Raw genomic sequence first — 25,448 nt, 5'->3', positions numbered from 1 at the left:
TACAGCATTTAATCTGTTGGGATATGTCTCTACTAACTTTGAACATCTAGACTTTGCAATATTTGCCCACTCTTTGCAGAACTGCTCAAGTTCAGTTAAATTTGATGGTGATCGTTTTGTGGACTGAAGTCTTCAAGTCATTCCACAGTTTTTCAAAGGGATTTAAATAAACTTTCTGGCAAAGGGCAGAAGATTTTCCTCAAGAATTTGATGGTATTTTGCCCCATCCATTTTTCCTTCTATCCTGACAAGTGCTCCAGTCCCTGCAGCAGAGAAATGCCTCCATAACAGGATATTACCGCCTCCATGTTTTACTATAGGAATGGTGTTATTTGGATGGTGAGCTGTGTTGCATTTCTGCCAGACATATCGTTTGGTGTTAATTAAACTTTAGTCTCATCTGACCATAACACCTTTTTCATGTGGCCTCAGAATCTTCAAGGTGTTTTTAGCAAAGCTCAGTTGTGACTGCGTGTGGCCTTTTTTGAGGAGTGGCTTTTTTCTTGCAACCCTCCCATACAAGTCACATTTGCGGAGAATTTGTGATATTGTTGTCACATGCACACAATGACCACTCTTTATCATAAATTCCTGCAACTGCTTCAGAGTTGCTGTATGCCTGTTGGTAGCCTCTCTGACCAGTTTCCTCCTGGCTCTTTCATCCAGTTTGCAGGGATGTCCTGACCCAGGGAGGGTCTGTGTTGTACCAAATACCTTCTGCTTCTTTATAGACTTCACTGTGTTTCTAGGCATTGATAAAGCCTTTCAAAATCCTTCTTCTGTCTTGTGCATGTCCACAACTTTATCCTGGAGATCTTTTGACAGTGGCTTGCCACCCATAGTTGATTGTTTGGTTCAGTCGCACTACCAGGGACTGAAATGCTACAGGAAAGTTATTTTCATGCTGATCTAATTAAAATGACCACAGCTGCTCAGTTGAAAGTCAAATGGCTTTGTGTGCCATTGAGAAGGTGATAAGCTACACCTGATTAAATTTACAAAAATTTACAAATCGTTTTTAAGAGGGGGGTGATCCTTTTTCCATATCTTACATTTCTGACATGTTGGTGTTATCTTTCACTTGGATGTTATAGGTTGCATTGAGCAAATACAGCTGGATAAAACAAAAACTGAGTCTGTCTTCATTTCAGGTTGCAAAGCAACAAAATGTAATTATTTTGAAGGGGGTGATTATTTTCTATACCCACTGTGTTTTATGTGTGTGTGTGTGTGTGTGTATATATATATATATATATATATATATATATATATATATATATATATAAATTTTTTTTTCCCCCCTAATGAATAGAAAAATCAAGCAGTTTATCAATTTTATGAGCTGGAATACATTTAGGAGGGAGTCTTCTATTGTAAATGAAACATTACCTCTGCAAATTAAAAGAAGTGCATTCTTAAATGAGACCATCCAGTAACAAAATCTGAAAAACACAAACTTTTGGTATTCATGTAGACAGAAAAGACAAGGGAATATATTTGGATGTAATGGTCAATGGAAATTGAATTATTGTTTCTTTACCTGATTAACCATCTTTTAAAATGAATTAAAATTTAACTAGTATGCTTTAAGAATAAACCCAGTTACTAAAATCTCATATGTCAGTAACATATTTTTTTTTTTGTAATTTTAAAAGTAATTTTTAGTCCTTTTATAATCTTCAGCTACATTAAAATTAAAATCCTATGATCCTGCCATGAAGGCCCTTGTTTATGCACTTCCCATTATCGGTTGATAATGCTTGGAGATTGCAGAATATCATCAGCACTGAGATGCAAAAAAGAAAGCAAACAGTTAAAACCAGTATTTTATTGAAAAAAAGTGTTTATACACAGTGCCTTAGCAAACTGAATATCATTCAGTAAAGGGGCAATCAAAAGTAAACCATATTTGTCAACCCCTCAGCAATATAAATAGGTTGTTATATACGTAGTTTTTTTTTTTTTACAGTTGTGAAGTTGAATAGTATAATTTTAGTATACATTGAGCTCTAAAACTAAACAGTAAATACAAAAAAGTGACACATCATTGCGTTAATACATGATATCAAATGTAATTGGTTTTTCGGAATTGTTTTTCTTACATTTATATTAGAGTCCTATTAACTTCAAATTGTTTGAAATACTTTCCTATACTCTAGATCAATATTTTTCAACCCTTTTTCAGACAAGGTATAGGTACCCTTTAAAAATGATGGACAATCTCAAGGCACCCCATTCTAAAATGTAAAAACGATTCTAATAATTTTACATAATGCAGCAACAGCCACACAACTAGGACACCCAACATTGATTTATTCTTCCAAAGTAAACACACTTTTGCAAACTGGTAATGACTAGTATTCCTATGTTTCTCCATCACTCGGTTAATGTGACCCCAGTGCTGATGGAGAGAGGCAGGGGAGGGTCAAAGAAGGATGCCGTGCAGTCGACTGATATCCTCCATATCAACTGATGATGCCATTGGTCGTTAGGACGCCGGCAGCTAGAAGGTTGTAATGGTGCACAATGAAAACCTGTGACTTAGTGTATCTAAAAGGCAGGCTTCATCCACACACCAGCTTGTATACAGTTTTTGGACATTTTTTAGGCATTTTGCCAGGGACCCCTGAAGAAACCTCAAGACACTCCACTGTGTCTCGGCACCTTGTTTGAAAAAGGCTGCTCTGGATGTCTGGTTCCAGATACAATATTTATTCAGTATATTTAGTACTTATTCATCTCTCTAGTTGTCTTGTCCCCTCCTGCCATGTTTGTCTCCAGGACTTCTCTAGAGTCTCTCCCATCCTTTGGAACTCTCAATGTCCAGCTATCTCCTACTCTGCCTACCTTTTAGGGGATTCCTGAAACCTCATCTCTTCAGGGAAGCCTATCCTGCCTTTACCTAATAACTTTACTTTAAATTCTTCCAATCAGCTCATCCCTCAGTTATTACCTTTTTGTACCACTTGCCCCATCCTGTTAGATTGTAAGCTCTTATGAGCATTGCCCTCTTAAGCCTTTTGTATTTTATCTGCGCTGTTTCCCATTTTATTGTAAAGCATTTCACAAACTATATAATAATAATATTTCAGTACATGCATTGTGTTTTGTTTCTTGTAACAGTCTTTTATTGAGCTTAGTAATATCCTATTAAAAGAAGTCCTAGATTCTGCAATATTTATCCTTGATCTACCCAACCACATGCTTCCATTGTGTACGCTGAACTTGCTATATGGTGATCTTTGTGGGTCACTGATTTAGCATGTTGAAAAGAATGTTGCTAGAGATGCATAACAACTGATAGAAGTTGTATTCCGATGCTTTATTTTGTTTGAGAATTGAACAGGTTACTAGAGCTCGATATAACAAAACTGTTTTTAACCTAATGTGTTTGTTTATGAATGTTATCCTTTGCGATGTTGTTCTTATCTTGTTTTTTCTGTAAACTTTGTTAGGTGTTCAGAGTCCAGTAAATAGCCAGAGCAAATGGTCATTCCTCTTCAGCTTGACTGACCTCAAGTCAATTAAACAGAACAAAGAAGGCATGGGGTGGTCTTATTTTGTTTTCTGCTTGAAGGATGATGTTATCCTTCCAGCTCTTCACTTCCATCAAGGAGGAAGCGAACTTCTGCTTGAGTGCCTTGAAAAATACGTGGTGCTGTGCGAGTAAGTATCACATAATGCTTTAGGTGTTTTCCCTTAGATGTTTGAACTTTGCTATAAATAAAACTATAAATAAATCAATAGAGCAATGAACACAACAATACAGATCTTCTTATACTCAACAGAAAGATGGGGTACTTAAAGCATAACTTCACCCTAAAGTGTGAGTTCTGCTTTATGTCCTCCTCCCCCCTCTCATTCTTCATTTTGGAATTTTTTTTTTTTTGGGGAGTGGGTACCTAGTTTACTCAGATACCAACAACCACTGGAGTTGCCTAGGCCGGAAGTTCTACCCCACTCCACCTGCAACCTTCTGGAACATGTCACAGATCCCAGGAGGCTGCAGGACCACTCACACAGCGCAGCGCGGTTGGAAGCTGACTGAAGACGCATAGAGTGCGTCATGCTGGCATTGGGGATCTGAAGACCAGCAAAGAACCGTCCGGGTGAGGACAGAGCTAATCCCTGGACATTTAGTCAATCCTTACATATACCCAGTAAAGTGACTAGCCCCAGGTAATACACAGAGATGAAACAAATCCTTCTAAATAAGGTGTATCTGTTTATCTGCAGTCTTCTTTTCTCTACATCCTTTCAAAATGCTGGATTATAAAGCTTGTCTGAGAGCTCAGAAAACGACAGAGCTGAAATTGCACTCTGCAGAGCTCGGTGAGGAAATCTCTGAGAGCTGATTGGACAGAGAGGGCACACAGCACCAGAGCTGAGGCTGTCAATCAGCTGGAGCTCCTTCCTCCGTCACCTTTTTTCTCTTGGTGTCAGGAAAACTTGCCACAAGTGATTCATGCTGATAGCAGAGGAACAAAGCAGGAGATAGACATGCCACTCAGTGCTCCTTTATTGAGACAAGTACACCCTATAGAGGGATATGCTTTGTTCATATTTCTTGTCTGAGGTTTACAACTGCTTTTAAGTGTTTTATTAGAAGTGCTGACTTTTAATTTTTTTTTCTTTTACCTGACCGAGGTATCACTTTAAAGCCGAACTCTAGGCACAGAGATTTCTAAAAAAGTTCTCTCTGATCAGGTGTACGAAATGTGAAGATTACTGTTCTATAATGTACAACTGACACCCACACAGTGGAGTTCTTTCCTGGCCACAAGCATGTTTCTTCTCCTGTTATTTGTCTGTCTTGTTACCCTCTCCAACCCCTCTGGTCCTGAAAACATCAACAGTTTGTGGGTAATAGTGGTCCTTTTTTCATTAAGACCTGGTGAAGGGCTGGAAAAGGTGCTTGCCTTTACCCACAATGTAAAGGAGGGAGGCGAGACCCTTAACATGTGAAGCATTTAAGGTAAAAAAAAAGCCTGAGAGTGATGTGAATTGACAGAGTGTGAAACAAAGTGGAACTTGTTCAGGAGAAGGTCACAGATGGTGGTGTTTTTTTTTTTTTTTTTTTAAAGGCTAAGTTCACCGTACACAGTGACAGCGGGCTGGGGTTTTTCTCCCAGCACCCGATGTGCTTGCAGCCACATCATTCATTCACAGGGTTTTGTGAATGAATGAACTACAAGTCCCGTCTTCCACTGCAGCCGATGAACTGCATGGGTGCTTGTGAGCACTCTTATGCCCTGTACACACGGTCGGATTTTCCGACGGAAAATGTGTGATAGGACCTTGTTTTCGGAAATTCCGACTGTGTGTGCGCTCCATCACACATTTTCCATTGGAATTTCCGACACACAAAGTTTGAGAGCTTGCTATAAAATTTTCCGTCAACAAAATCCGTTGTCGGAAATTCCGATCGTGTGTACAGAAATCCGACGCACAAAGTGCCACGCATGCTCAGAATAAATTAAGAGATGAAAGCTATTGGCTACTGCCCCATTTATAGTCCCGACGTACGTGTTTTACGTCACCGCGTTCAGAACGATCGGATTTTCCGACAACTTTGTGTGACCGTGTGTATGCAAGACAAGTTTGAGCCAACATCCGTTGGAAAAAATCCATGGATTTTGTTGTCAGAATGTCTGATCAATGTCCGACCGTGAACAGGGCATTTCCACCGAATTTCTTTTTGTCCCCAATCACTACGGACACGACTAAAAACATCATCAGAAGCCTTCGCGACAGCACATCACCGAACGACATCATCCCCACCAAATTGCTCAAAGAATGTTCCGACATCCTGGCCCCCACCCTCACACATCTCATAAATCAATCATTCAAAGAAGGGACTGTGCAAACCTCCCTCAAGCAAGGCATCGTCAAACCCCTGCTAAAGAAACCCAATCTTGACCCGAAAGACCCTAACTGCCGCAGATCAATAACAAGCCTCAACACCATCTCCAAGATTATAGAGAAAGCAGTAGTACAGCAGCTACAACGCCACCTGGACACACACCACCTCCTGGACCCTCTGCAATCAGGCTTCCGCCCAGGCCATGGCACAGAAACAGCTCTTCTCAAAATATGGGACGACGCCCTTGAAGCAGCAGATGACGGAGAACCGAGTCTCCTGGTACTGTTAGACCTCAGCGCAGCATTCGATACAGTAGACCACAATATTTACTTGTCCGCCTCTCAGAAGTTGCAGGAGCTACAGATTCTGCCCTAAAATGGTTTACATCCTTCTTAGAGAATCGCTCCCAGACAGTGAAACTAGGAGCATTCACCTCGGAATCTCGGGCAGTCTCCTGTGGAGTCCCTCAGGGCTCACCCTTGTCACCAGTGCTATTTAACATCTACATCCGCCCGCTTCTCAATATCATCAGAAAAACCGACCTCAGCTTCCACTCATACGCAGATGACACCCAACTCTACATTCGCATCAACGGACAAAAAGATCTTCAACAGCAATTACAGAAATGCCTTACTTTAATAGATGACTGGATGACCACTAGCTCCCTTAAACTCAACGGATCAAAAACAGAACTTCTTCTCCTGCAAGCCAACAAAAATTCCAAAATTAAGACCCCGTGGACACCACCCTCCATCCTTGGACAGACCATCTCCCCTAGCACCAAAGCCAAGAGTCTCGGAATTATATTTGACTCAGGAATGACAATGGATGCACAAATAGGATCAGTGGTGAGCGGATCCCACCATCTCCTCCGCCTGCTTCGCAGACTCATCCCCTTCATCCCAGAAGAGGACAAAGCGGCAGTTGTGGGAACAATCATCAATTCTCGACTCGACTACGCAAACTCGCTCTACGTAGGACTACCACAATATCAGCTTGCGCGCTTACAACTCATCCAAAACAAGGCGGCAAGACTGTTAACAGGAAAAAAGCCCTGGGAATCCATCTCCCCATCCCTAAAGAGCCTACACTGGCTAACTGTGAAGAATCGGATCACATTCAAGACCCTCTGCCTCACCCACAAATGCATACAAGGAAACGCTCCGCTATATCTCCGGGAAAAAATAAAACACTACACTCCGAACCGCAGTCTTCGATCAGCTAACCAAAACCTCCTCATCATTCCCAAATACCGCTACAAAGCAAAGGGAGAACGAAGATTTGCAGTCCAAGGACCTCGACTATGGAATGCTCTTCCAACCAACATCCGCATGGAAGAAAACCACCAGGCCTTCAGGAAAAAACTAAAGACCTTCCTTTTCTAGCAGCTGACTACAGAGAATACATCTAGCGCCTTGAGGCGATTCAGTTCGCATTTGCCGCGCTTTACAAATCACTCCATTTATTCATTCATTCATTCAGGGCATTAGTCTATTGACACTTCCTACAGCTTTCAAACAGCCCATAGAGTGGTACAGGCAGAAAGCTGTAGGCAATGTCTGCAGGAGCCTGAGATTGCACCTATGATCTTCTGATCATGGGTGCAATGTTCTGCAGGATACTGATAAAAATAATAAATGCAATTTTTTTTTTGCTTGCAAAAAAAACAAAAACGTGCATTTATTATATTTTGAAAGGTGTACCTATCCTTTAATATGAGGAAATGGTGCTGTATTGAGGTTGCTGGATTCCTAGTGTTGTATGAGCCATTTAAGTATGTATGCATCCCACAAAAAACAGCTTTGTATATGTTAGGATAGTTTTTCTTTGGTAATCCACCTTTCTGTAGGAAATGTAGGCTGTTTATTAAGATGCGTAAAAATAGAAAAAAATAATGCAATCACTGCATATGCTCTTTAATCATAAACAAGCAATCATTATTGTTCACTTGTTAATTATTGCATGACCAGTCATCCCAACCAGACCATAGATCATTCATTTTTCTAACAAAAATTGGGCTGCCTTTGGCCAGCATTTAATGCCCAAACCATTCCAGCTGGCCCCTTTTAACTTAAAAGGGCGTGTTTTGAATTATACTATACATGTACCGACTGTTATATTCAAATGCTGTTCAATGCTGCTAGTCCAGTTGGACATTTAGATAACAGAAATGGTATATTTTAGCTAACGTTAGCTATGAGATGTTTAGATCATCACAAAAAATAATACTTCAGTTATATTTGGAACCTGGTGGTATCCATTTCTTATAGGTCTTAAATACTTCAATTGTGAAATCTTGTTGACATTCCTGTGTTTCTGTCTATTTTAGCATGTTCCTGCTCTTCCAGTTGTATACTTTTTATAGTATAAGGCCTTGGGTACACTGAGTGTTTATCGTTTGTGCATGAGTCTCTGGTGTGTGGGTGCACAGGCGCACTATCCAGCCCCGCTGCTAGCAGCCTGTGAAACTCTGAGAAGCTGAATGCTGCTGCAGCTGGCCAGGGAACTGCGTGGTATGAACGTTTAGGGCAGTATTCCCCCAGGGATTAATGCTCTGGAACACAGACTGTTTGCATTCCAAGCATTTATCCCTGGGTGCATACCAACCTAATTTTTCGTACCACTCGGTGCACTATCCAGCTGCAGCAGCACTCTGTCTCTTATAGAGTTTTGCAGGCTGCTGAGTGGTGCGTCTGTACCTTCCACCCACATCTTAACACCCAGTGTGCATGGGGCCTAAATAAACTAGGAATCCAGCATAGTCCATCTGATGTGTGTGTATATAATGACTTATACAGAATGTGGAGTGTTGGATCCTTGTATACAACTGTGATTGTAAAGCTTTCATGTGTAACACATTTGGGCAGATATCTGCCGTTACGTAGTTGGTCTGGTTGAAAAAAGACACAAGTCCATCTAGTTCAGTCAATAAAGGGGAAATATTTTTATTTCTTTATCATACATCACGGGACACAGAGCAGCATAGTAATTGCTATGTGGTTATAGGCCACCTTCAGGTGATGGACACTGGCACACCCTAAACAGGAAGTTGCCTCCCTATATAACCCCTCCCATACCGGGAGCACCTCAGTTTTTTCGCCAGTGTCTAAGGTGTTCGTCACGAGTGAAGATGTGCTCTGAAGAGCTCCACTGAAGGGATCCTTGCTGGATTTAAACAGCCTCCATAGACCGGATCCATCCAAAGTGCCACTGAGGCCAAGGTGGATGGTACCCGGGGCTCGTATACAAAGCATGAGGTTTTGCCTGTAACTCCTCTCCTTGCAGAGCTGGACCCTGGGACCCAGGGCTTTTTGGTCATGCCTACATTACCTAAAGTTTTTCCTGGCAGGGTGATAATACAGGTCCAAGGGAGTGGAACCTCGATAAAAAGGGACCTGGTCCTTGAAGGTTTGCTAACGCAGTCCGCCGTGATGGGTGAAGTTTGGATCTGTCTGTTACAGCAGTATCCTGAGGCGAGAATAAGGTAAGGGAAGAAGCCTAGGAACTGTAAAAAGTCCACCTATGTTTTTTTTTTCTTCCATGAAGAAAATGTTGTCATGCCTCAAAGTCTCCACTAGAGGGAGTAAATGCACATACCTTAGTACGTTGCTTCTCAGTCAGCTCAGTGTCCCAGCTAAACAGCATGTGTGTGGTCTCAGCAGCCGGGGGGGATTCCTCATCTAGAACAAAGTTTTTCAACAGCATGTTATTTTCCCCCCTGGGGGAACTAAGGGGCTGGGAGGTACAACAGTAGTTTGTACTCCCAACCCCCCGGCGGCGGCGGCTTCCCTATGTTAATATTTTATTCCCCACAGAAGCCAAAACTCAAGTTTTAAATTTTCCAGTACCGGAAATTCATTTTACTCGGCACTAAGCTGAACTTTATTGGCGGCATTGTATGCTAGACTATGCTAGACTATTGCTCAGCAAATGGTGCATTTGCTTAGTGCCTCTGCTTTTGTGCTTAGCACTATGGCTCCCAAAAAGACACTACAAAGAAGGTACCAAAAATTTCACCCCCAGTCGCTGGGAGTTCCAGTCGTGCCTCCACACTGTCATCCCCTCCTGAAATACCAGATGTGGCACAGGGTGAGTCATTGGAACCAATTGGTGGTGCAGCTGCTTCTCACATCTCAGCCCCTGTATACGTGACTGAACATGCATTTTCCGCCACCCTGCTGGGCCTAGAAGGAAAATTAGCGGCTTTAATCTCATCCTCCATCCTAAAGGATAGGAAGCATGCTATATCCCCCTCCCTCACCTTAGACCTGTTACAAGGGAACAGTGGGTAGAGGATGAGGGGTTACCCTCAGGCAATCAGGAGGAAAGACAAACGATTACTCCTCTGCAGAGGTAACAACGGTTGATGATCCCTTTTCAGCCTCACAATCTGAGAAATTGCTGGTACAATCTCTTACAGAGATGGTTCGTTACACTTTCAAGCTACCCGTAACGGAGTCAGCTGAAAGTTCTGTTTCTTCTTTGGGTTCCTTAAAACCTTCACAGCCTTTGCATGCGTTTCCTGTTCATGCATTGCGAGAACAGCTTATTTATGCTGAATGGGATCACCTGGATAAGCATTTTCTCCCTCCCAAAGAGATTCACAGACTCTATCCCATGGGGGAAAAATTCACCAAAAGATGGATTGTACCAGCAGTTGACGCTGCTATATCCAGTGTGAGTAAAAGTCTAACTTGTCCAGTAGACAATGCACAAATGCTAAAGGATCAAATAGATAAAAGGTTGTAATTCCTGTTAAAATCCTCTTTTTCTTTGACAGGTGCAGTTACTCAGCCTGCAGTTGCTGCAATAGGCATCTGTCAGTCCCTAAAGGAACAGTTTAGACAGGCCCTTAAGGACCAGCCTCGTTTTGGATTTTAGGTGTTTACATGTTTAAAACAGGTTTTTCTGCTAGAAAATTACTTAGAACCCCCAAACATTATATATGGTTTTTCTTCTAACACCCTAGAGAATAAAATGGCGGTCATTGCAATACTTTTTTTTGCACCGTATTTGCGCAGCGGTCTTAAAAGCGCACTTTTTTTGGAAAAAATTCACTTTTTTGAATAAAAAAATAAGACAACAATAAAGTTAGCCCAATATTTTTTTTTATATTGTGAAATATAATGTTACGCCAAGTCAATTGATACCCAACATGTCACGCTTGAAAATTGCGCCTGCTCGTGGAATGGCGTCAAACTTTTACCCTCAAAAATCTCCATAGGCGACATCTAAAAAATTCTATAGGTTGCATATTTTACGGTACAGAGGAGGTCTAGGGCTAGAATTATTGCTCTCACTCTACCGGTCGCTGCGATACCTCACATGTGTGGTTTGACCACCGTTTTCATATGCGGGCGCTACTCGTGTATGCGTTCGCTTCTGCGCGCGAGCTCGTCGGGACGGGGGGGGGTTTTAAAAAATTATTTTTTTTATTATTTATTTTACAATATTTTATTTATTTTTACACTGTTTTAAAAAAAAATGGTGTCACTTTTATTCCTATTACAAGGAATGTAAACATCCCTTGTAATAGAAAAAAGCATGGCAGGACCTCTTAAATATGAGATCTGGGGTCAAAAAGACCCCAGATCTCATATTTACACTAAAATGCAATAAAAAAAAAAAAAAAAAAAAAAAAAGTCATTTAGAAAAATGACATTTGAAAAAATGTGCCTTTAACCTCCCTGGCGGTATGATTATTTCGGATTTTAGGTGCTGAAAGCGGTACAATTATTTTGCATGGAAATTTGGCGTTTTATATTGTAGGTCTGTAAATCTTAACAATAACACACTTAAATCTGTCCAAACCAGAGTCTAGTAGATATCCCGGGTATGATAAAATTTGAAACACAAAAAAATAAATTATAATATAATAAATAAAAATAAATAATAAAAAAAAATTAAAAAAAATAGTAATAAAATAAATTTCCCCACAATTCACTATCGTTCAATTCTGCAAGTGTTCTAATTTACTATCGCTGTTTTCTAGCTGGTCCAAAGCCACTTTTGACGTAAAGGGACACTTTTTGGTTGCTATGGACAATCTCCAGTTTCCAGGCAGAAAGAACAGTATATATAATATAAAATTTCATGCAGGGCATGGGCCAAAGCACTGGGGACAAAAGGGATGTGAAATCATTTCATACAGTACTGTAATCTGTAAGATTACAGTACTGTATGTGTTATGATTTTTACTTTTTTTTGAATTTGCCGCCAGGCTCCGCCCCCGTGCGTCGCGCCGCTCGCAGGGAACGGAGCCTGGCACGGAGAGGCTTCGGAGGAGGACGGAGCCCTCGGACACTGCGGGTGACATCGCAGGATCCCGGGGACAAGGTAAGTAACGCCGCCCCAGGATCCTGCAATGCGATCCCGAGTGTGGCTCGGGGTTACCGCTAATGGGACTGAATTTTAACCCCGAGCCACACTCGGGAAAACCGCCAGGGAGGCTACGAGGCGTGGACGGAAGTGACGTTTTGACGTCGCTTCCGCCCTGCAGTGTCATGGAGATGAGTGGGCGCCATCTTAGCCTCACTCGTCTCCAGACACATCACAGGGAAGGACGCGATCGCCTCCGCCGCTACCGCGGCGGAGGGCATCGGATCGCGGCGGGAGGGGGGGGCCCCTCCCGCCACCGATTAAAAGTGATCTCGCGGCGAATCCGCCTCAGGAACCACTTTTATCTGAAAGCCGGCCGCCGCACGAAAACGGGGATACCGGGGCTATAACAGCGATATCCCCCTTCAAAGTTTGGACGTATATAGTCGTGCGGCGGTCCTTAAGTGGTTAAGGAGGTTCCTACAACAAGCCCGGGATTTGGCCGAACTGCGAAGAGCATTATGTTTTTAAAAGATTAAAAGATTCTATTAACCAAGCGTCTCACCTTCCACTTGTGCTGGTACACATGTGTAGGATCCTGTGGTTAAAAAAAATGGTCAGCCAAAGCACCATGCAAAAGGCTCCTGACTGGTTTTCATTTTCATGGGAATTGGCTATTTGGCGATAATTTGGACTAATACAGCCAAAAGATTTCAAGTGAGAAAAGTACTCTTTTGCCAGTCAAGAGAAGGAATAAACGCCCTTCATTTAAGCGGGCTCTTTCTCCTGCGCCAGGGGCATCAGCCTCTAGTCAGTGGCGACAGCCTTTGCCGTTATGCCGCGTACACACGAGCGGACTTTACGGCGGACTTTGCCCGGCGGACTGGATTTCGTCGGACAATTCGATGTGTGTGGGCTCCAGCGGACTTTGTTTTCTCAAAAGTTGGACGGACTTAGATTTGAAACTTGTTTAAAATGTATCCGTTGAAATCGAGTCCGGTCGAAAAGTCCGCCGTCTGTATGCTAGTTCGACGGACAAAAAGCCACGCTAGGGCAGCTATTGGCTACTGGCTATGAACTTCCTTGTTTTAGTCCGGTCGTACGTCATCACGTACGAATTCGACGGACTTTGGTGGATTGTGTGTAGGCAAGTCCGTTCATTCACAAAGTCCGTCGGAAAGTACGTCGAAAAGTCCGCCGGGCAAAGTCCGCCGTAAAGTCCGCTCGTGTGTACGCGGCATTAGAGTCTAGAGGAAAGCCTCAGGGTTAGGCCCAGGTTCAAAAGAAGTCCTGGGGGCGGAAACCTGCAAAACGGATTTCTAAGGCCTCATTATGAAAGGTACCCCCCCATCCCCCCACTCTCCAGGGTGGGGGGGGGAAGACTTCTGCAGTTCTCAGAAGTCTGGCAAGAGGAAATTCAGGACAGATGGGTCATCCCCACAATGACTCTAAGGTATAAACAAGAATTTCGTGACTTTCCACCGTCTTGTTTTCTGAGGTCAGACGGTCCCAAAGATCCAGGGAAAAGGCAATCTCTGTTTTGGGCACTAGACCGATTACTGGCTCAGGGGGTGATCATACAAATCCCCACAGATGAGCAAGGTTTGGGGTTTTATTCAAACCTCTTTATGGTACCAAAACCGAATGGAGGTGTCATACCTCTTTATGGTACCATAACCGAATGGAGATGTCAGACCCATTCTAGATCTAAAGAATCTAAATCAGTTCCTGAAGATCTGCTCTTTTCGCAGGGAGTCGATCAGGTCAGTGGTTTCTATCCTACAAGGAGGAGAGAACTTCTGGCGTCTATCGACATCAGGGATGCATATCTGCAGGTCCCTATATTTCCCACTCACCAAAGGTTTCTGCGATTCGAGAGAGAACAGCAGCATTTTCAGTTTGTAGCCTTGCCCTTCATGCTAGCTACAGCACCCCTGGTGTTTACAAAAGTTTTGGCTCCACTTCTAGCCAGGTTAAGAGCACAGGGCATAAGGCCCGTTTGGAGCAAAGTGTGCGCATTACAACCAATTACCTGAAAAATCTGTGTTGAATTCTCAACCTAGAGAAGTCTTCCTTAAAACCGCTAAAAAAGGCTGGAGTACTTGGGTTTGATCATAGACGCAGCCCAGATAAGTGTTCTTGCCTCAGGCAAAGATCAACACCATAAAAGAGCTGGTGCAGATGGTCAGGTCAAAAAGAGATCCCTCCATTCGCCTTTGCATGAGGTTGTTAGGAAAAATGGTGGCTTCATTCAAAGCCCTATGCCCAGTTCCATTCGAGACTGTTGCAAAACAGTATCCTGTCTGCTTGGAACAAACCGGTTCAAGCTCTAGATTTGCCAATGCGCCTGTCCCCAAGGGTGTCCCAGAGCCTTAGTTGCATCTGCAGAAGGAAAAATCCTTCATACCAGTTGCCTGGAAAGTGGTAAGGACAGATGCCAACCTTTCAGGTTGGGGAGCAGTACTGGAAAAGACAACTGTCCAGGACAGTGGTCTGGAACCAAAAAAGCCTTGCCCATCAACATCCTAGAAATTTGGGCAGTGCGTCTAGCTCTGAAGCCCTGAACATTCAGGTTATGGGATTGTCCTGTCAGGATCCAATCCGACAATGCCACAGCTGTTGCCTATATCAATTGCCAAGGGGGCACTAAGGGTCATACAGCTCAGAGAGTGGTGGACTATATTCTAGCTTGGGCGAAAAAGAACCTTTTCCTTGCCTATCATCGGTCTTCATTCAGAGAATGGAAAATTGGCAGCGGACTACTTGAGTCGCCAGCAGTTGTTCACGGGGGAGTGGTCCCTTCACCCCGAAATTTTTTCTGGCTATATGCCAAAAATGGGGGATCCCAGGCATAGATCTTTTGGCGTCCAGGTTCAACATGTAGTTGGTCAACTTTATGTCACGGACAAGAGATCCACTTGCATGCGAACAGATGCTTGGTGATCCCATGGGTTCAGTTTTACTGATTTTAGGCTTTTTTTTTTTTCCCTATTCAGTTGCTGCCATGGCTTCTTTGCAGGATCAAGCTGGAAAGAAAGCCAGTAATTCTTGTAGCCCCAGCATGGCCCAGAAGGTCCTGGTATGCGGAAATCGTAAAGATGGTGGTGGGGGATCCATGGTCCCTTCCACTACGGCCAGACCTACTCTCACAGGTGCCGATATTCCATCCTACCTTACAAAGGTAGGATGGAATATCTTCCCTTTGGCTTGGCTATGGAAGCCCACATTCTGAAGAGACGTAGTCTCTCCGGGTCAGTGATTTCTACCCTCGTTAATAAAGCCGGCTTCCAGAGTCATATATTATAGTGTCTGGAGGGTTTATGTTTCCTGGTGTGAATCCAAGGGTTGGCACCCTTGCAAATATAACATAAGTAGAATTCTTGTTTTTTTCTACAAATACAAATGAAGCTGGCCTTGAGTACTATTAGGACCGATAAAGCCGAGACTTGGCTCTTATTTCAAAGATCGCTTGCTTCGCATTCTTTGGTCCGGGGTTTTAATACAAGGGGTAATGCAGCTTATTCTGCCAGTTAGACCACCCTTAAACCCTTGGGACTTGAACTTTAGTTTTTTGTCGGTATTGCAAAAACAACCCTTTGAACCGTTACAGCATACTCGCTAGGTCCTTCGGACAGGGGAAATAGTGTTTCGGGTTGCTATACCCTCTGCAAAAGGGTATCAGAGTTGGCTGCGCTTTCCTGTAAAGAAACTGTGTTGGGTCCTCATCCAAGTTTTCTGCCTAAGGTGGTTTTAGGTTTTCACCCAAACCAAGATATTGTCCTACCGTCGGTTTTTCCTAAACCAGGTTCTAGGGTAGAGAACTCACTACATTGTCTTGATGTAGTGAGAGCGGTCAAGGTCTATTTAACCACTTCCCTACCCGCCTATAGACATATGACGTCCACAGATGGGATCTCCCATCCTGGGTGGACGTCATATGACGGCCTCGGGTTCCCGGCCGCCTAGGGGGCGCGCGCGCGCCGCGTTGCTCGGACCCAGTGCGTGTGCCCGGCGGCCGCAATGTCTGCCGGGCACCCGCGATTGCCTGTTAACCGGGCCGGACCGTGGATCTCTGTGTGTAAACACAGAGATCCACGTCCTGTCAGCTCAGAGGAGAGCGATCTGTGTTCCCAGAAACGAGGAACACTGATCGGTCTCCTCCCCTTGTGCGTCCCCTCCCCCTACAGTTAGAAGCATTCCCTAGGAAACACATTTAACCCCTCCCCGCCCCCTAGTGGTTAACCCCTTCACTGCCTGTCACATTTACACAGTAATCAATGCAATTTTATAGCATTGATCGCTGTATAAATGTGAATGGTCCCAAAAATGTGTCCGATGTGTCCGCCATAATGTCGCAGTCACGAAAAAAAATTGCGATCGCCGCTATTACTAGTAAAAATAAATAAATAAATAATTTAAAAAAAAATGCTATAAATCTATCCCGTATTTTATAGACGCTATAACTTTTGCGCAAACCAATCAATTTACGCTTATTGCCAATTTTTTTTTTTTTTTACCAAAAATATGTAGAAGAATACGTATCGGCCGAAACTGGGATAAATTTGGATATTTATTATAGCAAAAGTAAAAAATATTGTGTTTTTTTTCAAAATTGTCGCTCTTCTTTTGTTTATAGCGCAAAAAATAAAAACCGCAGAGGTGATCAAATACCACCAAAAGAAAGCTCTATTTGTGGGGGAAAAAGGGACGTCAATTTTGTTTGGGTACAACGTCGCACGACCGCGCAATTGTCGTTTAAAGTGCGACAGCGCTGAAAACGAAAAATTGGTCTGGGAAGGAAGGGGGTGAAAATGCCCGGTATTGAACTGGTTAAAGACGACTGCTCAGGCCTGAAAGACAGATGTCTTATTATGCTGCCAGAGGGTCCTAGAAAGGGACAGGAAGTGTCGAAATCCACTATTGCTATGTGGATTTGGCAAGTTATAATTTAGGCCTAATGGTTAAAAGGGAAGATTTTACCTTTTCATGTCAAAGTGCACTCTACTAGAGCAGTTAGTGCTTCTGGGGCAGTGCATCACCAAGCCTCCATGGCTCAGATTTGCAAGGCCGCAACTTGGTCTGCAGTCCATACATTCACTAGATTTTATCAACTGGATGTAAAAAAGGGCATGAGGATATCGCCTTTGGGCACAGTGTGCTGCAGGCAGCAGTATAGGTCCTCAAGTCTGTTGGCACCGTATGGGTTGGGTCTCCCTCCCCTCAAATAGCTTTGCTATGGGACGTCCTACATAGTAATTACTATACTGCTCCATGTCCCGTGATGTACGATAAAGAAAATAGGATTTTTATAACCGCTTACCTGATGACACAGATGTCCCTCCCCTCTTTCTAGGGTATATGTATATGGCTTTGCTACAAAAATTGAGGTGCTTCTGGTATGGGAGGGGTTATATAGGGAGGCAACTTCCTGTTTAGGGTGTGCGAGTGTCCATCACCTGAAGGTGGCCTATAACCCACATAATCAATAGCAGACAGTGCAGTGCTGAAGGGATAATCTAACAACTACAAATAAAGATAAAATGTCCATAAATGTAGTAAGAGAGCCGAAAGTGTCAACGGTGGTAAAGGGTGCTTCATGCAAATTCTGAAGTGCTCCTTAATCCGTGCTCACACCACTTGCTAGCCAAACTGCTCACCTTGCAAAATGGACCCCTGAGCTAACAGGAAGGTCACACAGGCATTCGCCACCAATGGTGGTTAAGGTTAGTTCTTGAATGGAAAGCCGGGCACCTCTTGCGTTCAATAGCTTTAAATGTTTTTCATCCGTAATCACATGAAATGTAAAAGAACAATATAGTGCTCTCTGTATGGCTAAAACTTAGATACTTTATTGAAAAGACAGGTACTCACATAGGAAGCACTATACCTAGTGCTAGGAAAATAGGTGTATGCACATCAAATGGTAACAGCAAATGATAAGGTGACTGCAGTGACGTCCAGGGATGCTCCCGCACGCGTATCGTCCAGCAGGACTTCCTCAGCGGGCGGCGTATGCCTGTGTGACCTTCCTGTTAGCTCAGGGGTCCATTTTGCAAGGTGAGCGGTTTGGCTAGCAAGTGGTGTGAGCACGGATTAAGGAGCACTTCAGAATTTGTATGAAGCACCCTTTACCACCGTTGACGCTTTCGGCTCTCTTACTACATTTATGTTTTTTATATGGACATTTTATCTTTATTTGTAGTTGTTAGATTATCCCTTCAGCGCTGCACTGTCTGTTATTGTTTACCCAAAAAGGATTTATATATTTGCCTTTAGTGTTCAGCGGCTTCTAGTTTTTACGAGGTTTTTGCGCTGACTGTTTGCTTTTGATTATGTATAACCCACATAGTAATTACTATGGTGCTCTGTGTCCCATGATGTACTCCAAGAAAAGGATTTTACCCTTTAAGCTGTTATAAAAATCCTATTTTTTTATTGTACAATCCGATACTCAGTTGATCCAGTGGAAGGCAGAAAAAAAACAGCAAAGCATGATTTAATTTGCTCCAGCAGGGAACAAAATTCCTTCCTGATTCCCTAAGAGGCAATTGGATATTTCCTGGATCACCTTTACCTATAAATCCAGTTATATTATGTACATTTAAGAAAGAATCCAGACCTTTTTTTAAAGCAATCTACTAAGTCGGACAGAACCAGCTCTGTGAGGGAGTCTATTCCACATTTTCACAGCTCTTACTGTGAAGAAACCTTTCCATATTTGGAAATGAAATCTCCTTTCCTCCAGACAAAAAAGTGTCCCCTTGTCCTCTGTGATGAGCTTAAAGTGAATAACAACTCCAAGTTCACCAAGTTCTTTATACGGACCACTTATGTATTTATACATTAAATTATTATTTTTTCATGTAAGGGGTTCAAGGCTATAGTAGGCGTGCAGACCTAGAAACTCCAGTGCAGTAATCTCACAAATGGATTTTCTGAAAGATAGAAGTAGCTGTCTGGTAGTTTAACTCTCCAGCATCTACCAAACCTTAAATATTATTTTCTAGTGTACTGATCCTTTGAAGGAGAAGATCTTATTCCAACAAATACCAATGTTCTTGAATTGTGATATTGTAACATGTTTGTGTTTGAGCTTGCCCTGCACCGCACCCTGAGACTGGTATACAGAGCAAGCAGGAAACCCCTGCAGACGTCACTGCAGAAAGTGTTTTTCCTGTGGCCGCACAGAGCCCATTGTGGTCACATTATCATATGTTGAAAAAAATTAAGTTGAATGTATGTGAAAAATAAAGAACACGTATGCCACTCTTGCCTAGTAAATAGCAACTGTTATAAAATAAATAATTATTATCTTTACAATGGCATAGACCGTTTCCACTGATTAGCAGCCCCTCTCGCACTAAAGGAACTGCTACTAAAAACCTTGTGGGACCTGCCACGCAAGCTCCTGCATATTATGTCATATATGGGGGGGGGGGGCTAGAAAAGCATCTACAAATCCCCTGCTGGAGCCACACTGCAGTCTTACGCAGATTATAATGTGGAGTGAAAAAAGGAAAAGAAAGGCGCCTCTAAGTGCAGTATGCAAAATTTAATAAAGTGCACAAAGGGTTAAAAGCACTTACAAGATTGTTGAGTGTTAAAAGACATGATAAAATCAGGAGTCGTCATCTGTGGCATGTGTCCATCCTCAGCACGGTGGTAGAGAGCAGTGTAGAGCCGTCCAGCAGCTGTAAAGCATTCTCATGCGTGTTGGAAAGAGGAGGCAGCAGGGAAGCCTGTATTCACTGCGGGACACACAAGGCTGATGGTGTCAGTGTAGAGAAGGGGGCGGTAACGCGTTTCGGAGCATGTGCGGCTCCTTCGTCAGTCCTACGCCCATACTCCTCAAGCTGGTTAAGGAATGGTGAGGGGGAGGAGCATGGGGAGGAGTGTGGGCAGATGTTGAATACACAATAAGGGAAGTGACAGATGTATTACGAGGACGGCCAAGACGACCGTGCACTCGCAAAATGGATCATTAACGTCAGTACTATATACAATGAAGTCCTGAAGGAATTTAACACAGGGGTACAGGGCACAGATGGCAGTGATTAAATTAACAATAATAAATAAATATACAAACGTAAGGTTGACATTGAATCAATATACAGGTGTGTTACATGGTCGGCCGGGTGTCTATATGCATGTGTTACAAAGGCAGCCGGGCGTTTGCACACATGCAAATAGGGTCGTAAGTCTAATGTTGAGTTGACAATGAACAAAATCTACAGCCATGTTACAAGGGCGGCCAGGCGTTTATACACATGTGTTACAGGGGCGGCCAGGTATCTATGTGCACGTGTTACAAAGGCAGCCGGGCGTTTGTACACATGCAAATAAGGTCGTAAATCTAATGTTGAATTAACAATGAATAAATACGTAGCCGTGTTACAAGGGCGGCCAGGGAGCTATACACCTGTGTTACAGGGGCGTCCAGGCGTCTGTACACATGCAAATGAAGTAATAAATCTGTTGTAAGGGGATAAAAAAAAGTAATAAGCGATAGTATATAATGGATGTTGTGTGAATTGTACTATTTATGTCTGTAACAATGATAAAACAATGCTGAATATTACTTTACTATGAATAAGTGTATAGGTGTGTTACAAGGGCGGCCGGGTGTCTATACACTAAAGACAGAGGAAAATAGTGGATGCTTATACAAGTTGTATGAAATGAGCAGATTATGCCTGTAGCAATAATCTCACGGTGAGAGGTATTACTCAACTGTGTACTAGTATATAGAAGTGTTACAGGGGCGGCTGGGCGTCTATAAACTACAGAATGGTAATAGGAGGTGGTGGATACTTATGCAAATAGTGCAAATTATGCCTGTAGCAATACTCTGACGATAATAGATAATAATAGACTGTAAATAAGTATGCAAGTGTGTTACGGGGCGACCGGGCATTTACACACCCGCAAATAAGGTCACAAATCTACTATAAGGAATTAACTTATAGGAATAGGTAATAAGATGTAATGAATGCTCTACAAATAGTATTTGATTGCGACAGATGGCAGATATGTACATGTACAACAGGCAAACACCATGACGTATGGATATGATAATAAGGAGGGATGAATGATAAATGAACAACTAAATGTATTAGATCATATAACTTACTGTAGTAGATCATATAACTTACACAAGATAAAGTTAGGAGGTTAAAGGTGGATAGTATACTAGTAGTGGATAACGAATAGACACCATAATATCACAGTCTGTATGTTAAATGTAGTATCATCTAGACTAGAGTAAGGTGCTAATTTCCAATTCTTCATTAATACCTCCAGGTGAAAGTACGTCAAGAGCGTATATTCGATTATCCATACTTTTAGGCCTACGGTGGATTTAGGATGATGTTGGGTGAAATGTCGTGGGGACGCTATGGTGGTCTTTACCAGCCTCGATGAATCGGCGGTGCTCTCCAAAATGCTGGCGTAGGGGGCGTATAGTTTGACCTACATAGTGGAGGCCGCAGGGGCAGGTCAGGCAGTATACTACATGATCTGTAGAACAGGTGTAGAATTCCGAAATTTTGTATGTTTTATTTTTAATCGTGAATGTTTTTTGACTATGTTGTACAAAACTGCATGTAAGGCAAAGGGGTTTGCGGCATTGATACATCTCAATTATAAAAAAGAGTTGGAGTGAAGATGACATATTTGTTTTCTTTTTGAGTTTGCTTGGGGCAATCTTTTCCTTAATGTTAGGTGCTTTCCTATATGAAAATTTAGGTTTATTTGGTATACTGTCCTTGAGATGGGGATCCTGCAGTAGTATTGGCCAATGTTTATGAACTATGTGTTCCATATTTTTGTATTTGTTATGAAATTGAGTCGTGAACCGAATGTCCTTTTGATGAATTCATTTTATGGGTATGAGTATCAGGATTGACGTATGTGGTGTAGGCTTGTTCGATGAGTGATGGAGGGTAGCCTTTTTCAATAAATTTTTGTTTGAGATTTATACTTTGTGTCTGATAGTCTGACTGCATGGTGCAATTATGTCTGAGACGGCAGAATTGACTTTTTGGAATGTTTTTTAACCAACGAGGGTGATGGCAACTATTGAAGTGCAGATAGGAATTCCCAGCAGTGGGTTTGCAATAATTTTTTGCATGAATGCGACCAGTATCATGAAATAGATCAAGGTCTAAGAATGCTAGATGTGTTTTATCGTGAACAGATGTAAAGGATAGGCCCATGTTGTTATTATTACAATGGGAAACGAAAGATTCAATATCATCGGTATTACCGTCCCAGATAATAATGACGTCATCAATATAACGACCGTAAAATATAATTTTGGCCATGAAAGGGTTATTCGCCCATATGTATCGTGTTTCCCAAAGACCCATAGTTAAATTGGCATATGAAGGTGCAAAATTGGTGCCCATGGCAGGGCCTAACCTATACAAAATTGCAAGAGGACCCCCTACCTAGTTTCACCATTGATGCTACAATTTTAGTTAAGCTACCAAAGATAATGTAATTACCAAAAACGAAGCTTCATTCTTGGTTAAAAAATATCATCAAACTCCGTATTTCTATCATTTGCCAAAAGTTCATAAAAGCACCTTCATATGCCAATTTAACTATGGGTCTTTGGGAAACACGATACATATGGGCGAATAACCCTTTCATGGCCATAATTATATTTTACGATCGTTGTATTGATGACGTCATTATTATCTGGGACAGTAATACGGATGATATTGAATCTTTCATTTCCCATTGTCAATCCTGATACTCATACCCATAAAATTCATTAATCAAAGGACATTCGGTTCACGAATCAATTTCATAACAAATACAAAAATATGGAACGCATAGTTCATAAACATTGGCCAATACTACTGCAGGATCCCCATCTCAAGGACAGTATACCAAATAAACCTAAATTTTCATACAGGAAAGCACCTAACATTAAGGGAAAGATTGCCCCAAGCAAGCTCAAAAAGAAAACAAATACGTCATCTTCACTCCAACTCTTTTTTATAATTGGGATGTATCAATGCCGCAAACCCCTTTGCCTTACATACAGTTTTGTACAACATGGTCAAAAAACATTCACGATTAAAAATAAAACATACAACATTTCGGAATTCTACACCTGTTCTACAGACCATGTAGTATACTGCCTGACCTGCCCCTGCGGCCTCCACTATGTAGGTCAAACTATACGCCCCATACGCCAACGTTTTGGAGAGCACCGCCCATTCATCAAGGCTGGTAAAGACCACCATAGCGTCCCCACGACATTTCACCCAACATCATCCTAAATCCACCGTAGGCCTAAAAGTATGGATCATCGAATCCATACCAGCCACTCTCCCTGCGGTAGAGAGATTTAACCGTCTCTGCCAACGGGAGACTTATTGGATATACGCTCTTGACGTACTTTCACCTGGAGGTATTAATGAAGAATTGGAAATTAGCACCTTGCTCTAGATGATACTACATTTAACATACAGACTGTGATATTATGGTGTCTATTCATTATCCACTACTAGTATACTATCCACCTTAAACCTCCCTTCTTTATCTTGTGTAAGTTATATGATCTGCTACAGTAAGTTATATGATCTAATACATTTAGTTGTTCATTTATCATTCATCCCTCCTTATTATCATATCCATACGTCATGGTGTTTGCCTGTTGTACATGTACATATCTGCCATCTGTCACAATCAAATACTATTTGTAGAGCATCTATTACATCTTATTACCTATTCCTATAAGTTAATTCCTTATAGTAGATTTGTGACCTTATTTGTGGGTGTGTAAATGCCCGGCCGCCCCTGTAACACACTTGCTTATTTACTTATTTACAGTCTATTATTATCTATTATCGTCAGAGTATTGCTACAGGCATAATCTGCACTATTTGCATAAGTATCCACCACCTCCTATTACCATTCTGTAGTTTATAGATGCCCAGCTGCCCCTGTAACACTTCTATATACTAGTACACAGTTGAGTAATACCTCTCACCGTGAGATTATTGCTAGAGGCATAATCTACACAATTAGTACAACTTGTATAAGCATCCACTATTTTCCTCTATCTGTCTTTAGTGTATAGACACCCGGGCGCCCTTGTAACACACCTATACACTTATTCATAGTAAAGTAATATTCAGCATTGTTTTATCATTGTTACAGACATAAATAGTACAATTCACACAACATCCATTATATACTATCGCTTATTACTTTTTTTTTTATCCCCTTACAACAGATTTATTACTTCATTTGCATGTATACAGACACCTGGCCGCCCCTGTAACACAAGTGTATAGCTCCCTGGCCGCCCTTGTAACACGGCTACATATTTATTCATTGTTAATTCAACATTAGACTTACAACCTTATTTGCATGTGTACAAATGCCCGGCTGCCTTTGTAACACGTGCACATAGATGCCTGGCCGCCCCTGTAACACATGTGTATAAACGCCTGGCCGCCCTTGTAACATGGCTGTAGATTTATTCATTGTCAACTCAACATTAGACTTACGACCCTATTTGCATGTGTGCAAACGCCCGGCTGCCTTTGTAACACATGCATATAGACACCCGGCCGACCATGTAACACACCTATATATTGATTCAATGTCAACCTTACGTTTGCATATTTATTTATTATTGTTAATTTAACCACTGCCATCTGTGCCCTGTACCCCTGTGTTAAATTCCTTCAGGACTTCATTGTATATAGTACTGACGTTAATGATCCATTTTGCGAGTGAACGGTCGTCTTGGCCGACTTTATTAAATTTTGCATACTGCACTTAGAGGTACCTTTCTTTTCCTTTTTTATATCTTCAGAGTTGCTTCTCCTCTAACCAAAGTGCTGCCAGAAGTGCCATCTCATCACTATCATCCCTCTGACCAGCTACCCACCTCCACTAGAGTGCCCTTATCTCTCTTCTCTGTTTTATAATGTTGGGTGGATAGCTGATATCACATGGGGTGGCTTCCAGAGGAGAAAGTGAACTGACAGTCTGCTCACAGCTTACAGAGGATCGCCTGGAATAGTGTTGCTACTGAGAATAGGGAGGTCCATTGAAAGGTCAGAATCAACCAGGATTTTTACCAACAATGAAAATATGCATGATGGTAAGGTTAGGCACACAGGATTAGAAAAGCTTTTTTAAGATGATGACATGAAAAAATGAATTGTGTTTACTAATATTTTAAGTGACCTATAGGATATAAAAAAAAGTTACTCATCTAGGGACCCATTTACTGTTATTC

At 42.2% G+C, this 25,448-nt stretch overlaps 1 protein-coding gene across 1 annotated transcript in view; it reads left to right on the top strand.

The window, feature by feature from the left end:
* The window catches only part of TBC1D15 (TBC1 domain family member 15), a 186,881-nt gene that overhangs the window by 60,926 nt on the left and 100,507 nt on the right, over positions 1 to 25,448 (top strand). The window contains exon 5 of the mRNA XM_073620035.1: positions 3,456 to 3,666. Within this exon, the coding sequence (XP_073476136.1) occupies positions 3,456 to 3,666 (211 nt within the window). The remainder of the gene's footprint in view (positions 1 to 3,455; positions 3,667 to 25,448) is intronic.

This window comes from Aquarana catesbeiana, linkage group LG03, assembly GCF_042186555.1.
Source record: "Aquarana catesbeiana isolate 2022-GZ linkage group LG03, ASM4218655v1, whole genome shotgun sequence".
In the NCBI taxonomy this organism is placed as follows: Eukaryota; Metazoa; Chordata; class Amphibia; order Anura; family Ranidae; genus Aquarana; species Aquarana catesbeiana.
This window is presented reverse-complemented; position numbering and strand designations above follow the sequence as displayed.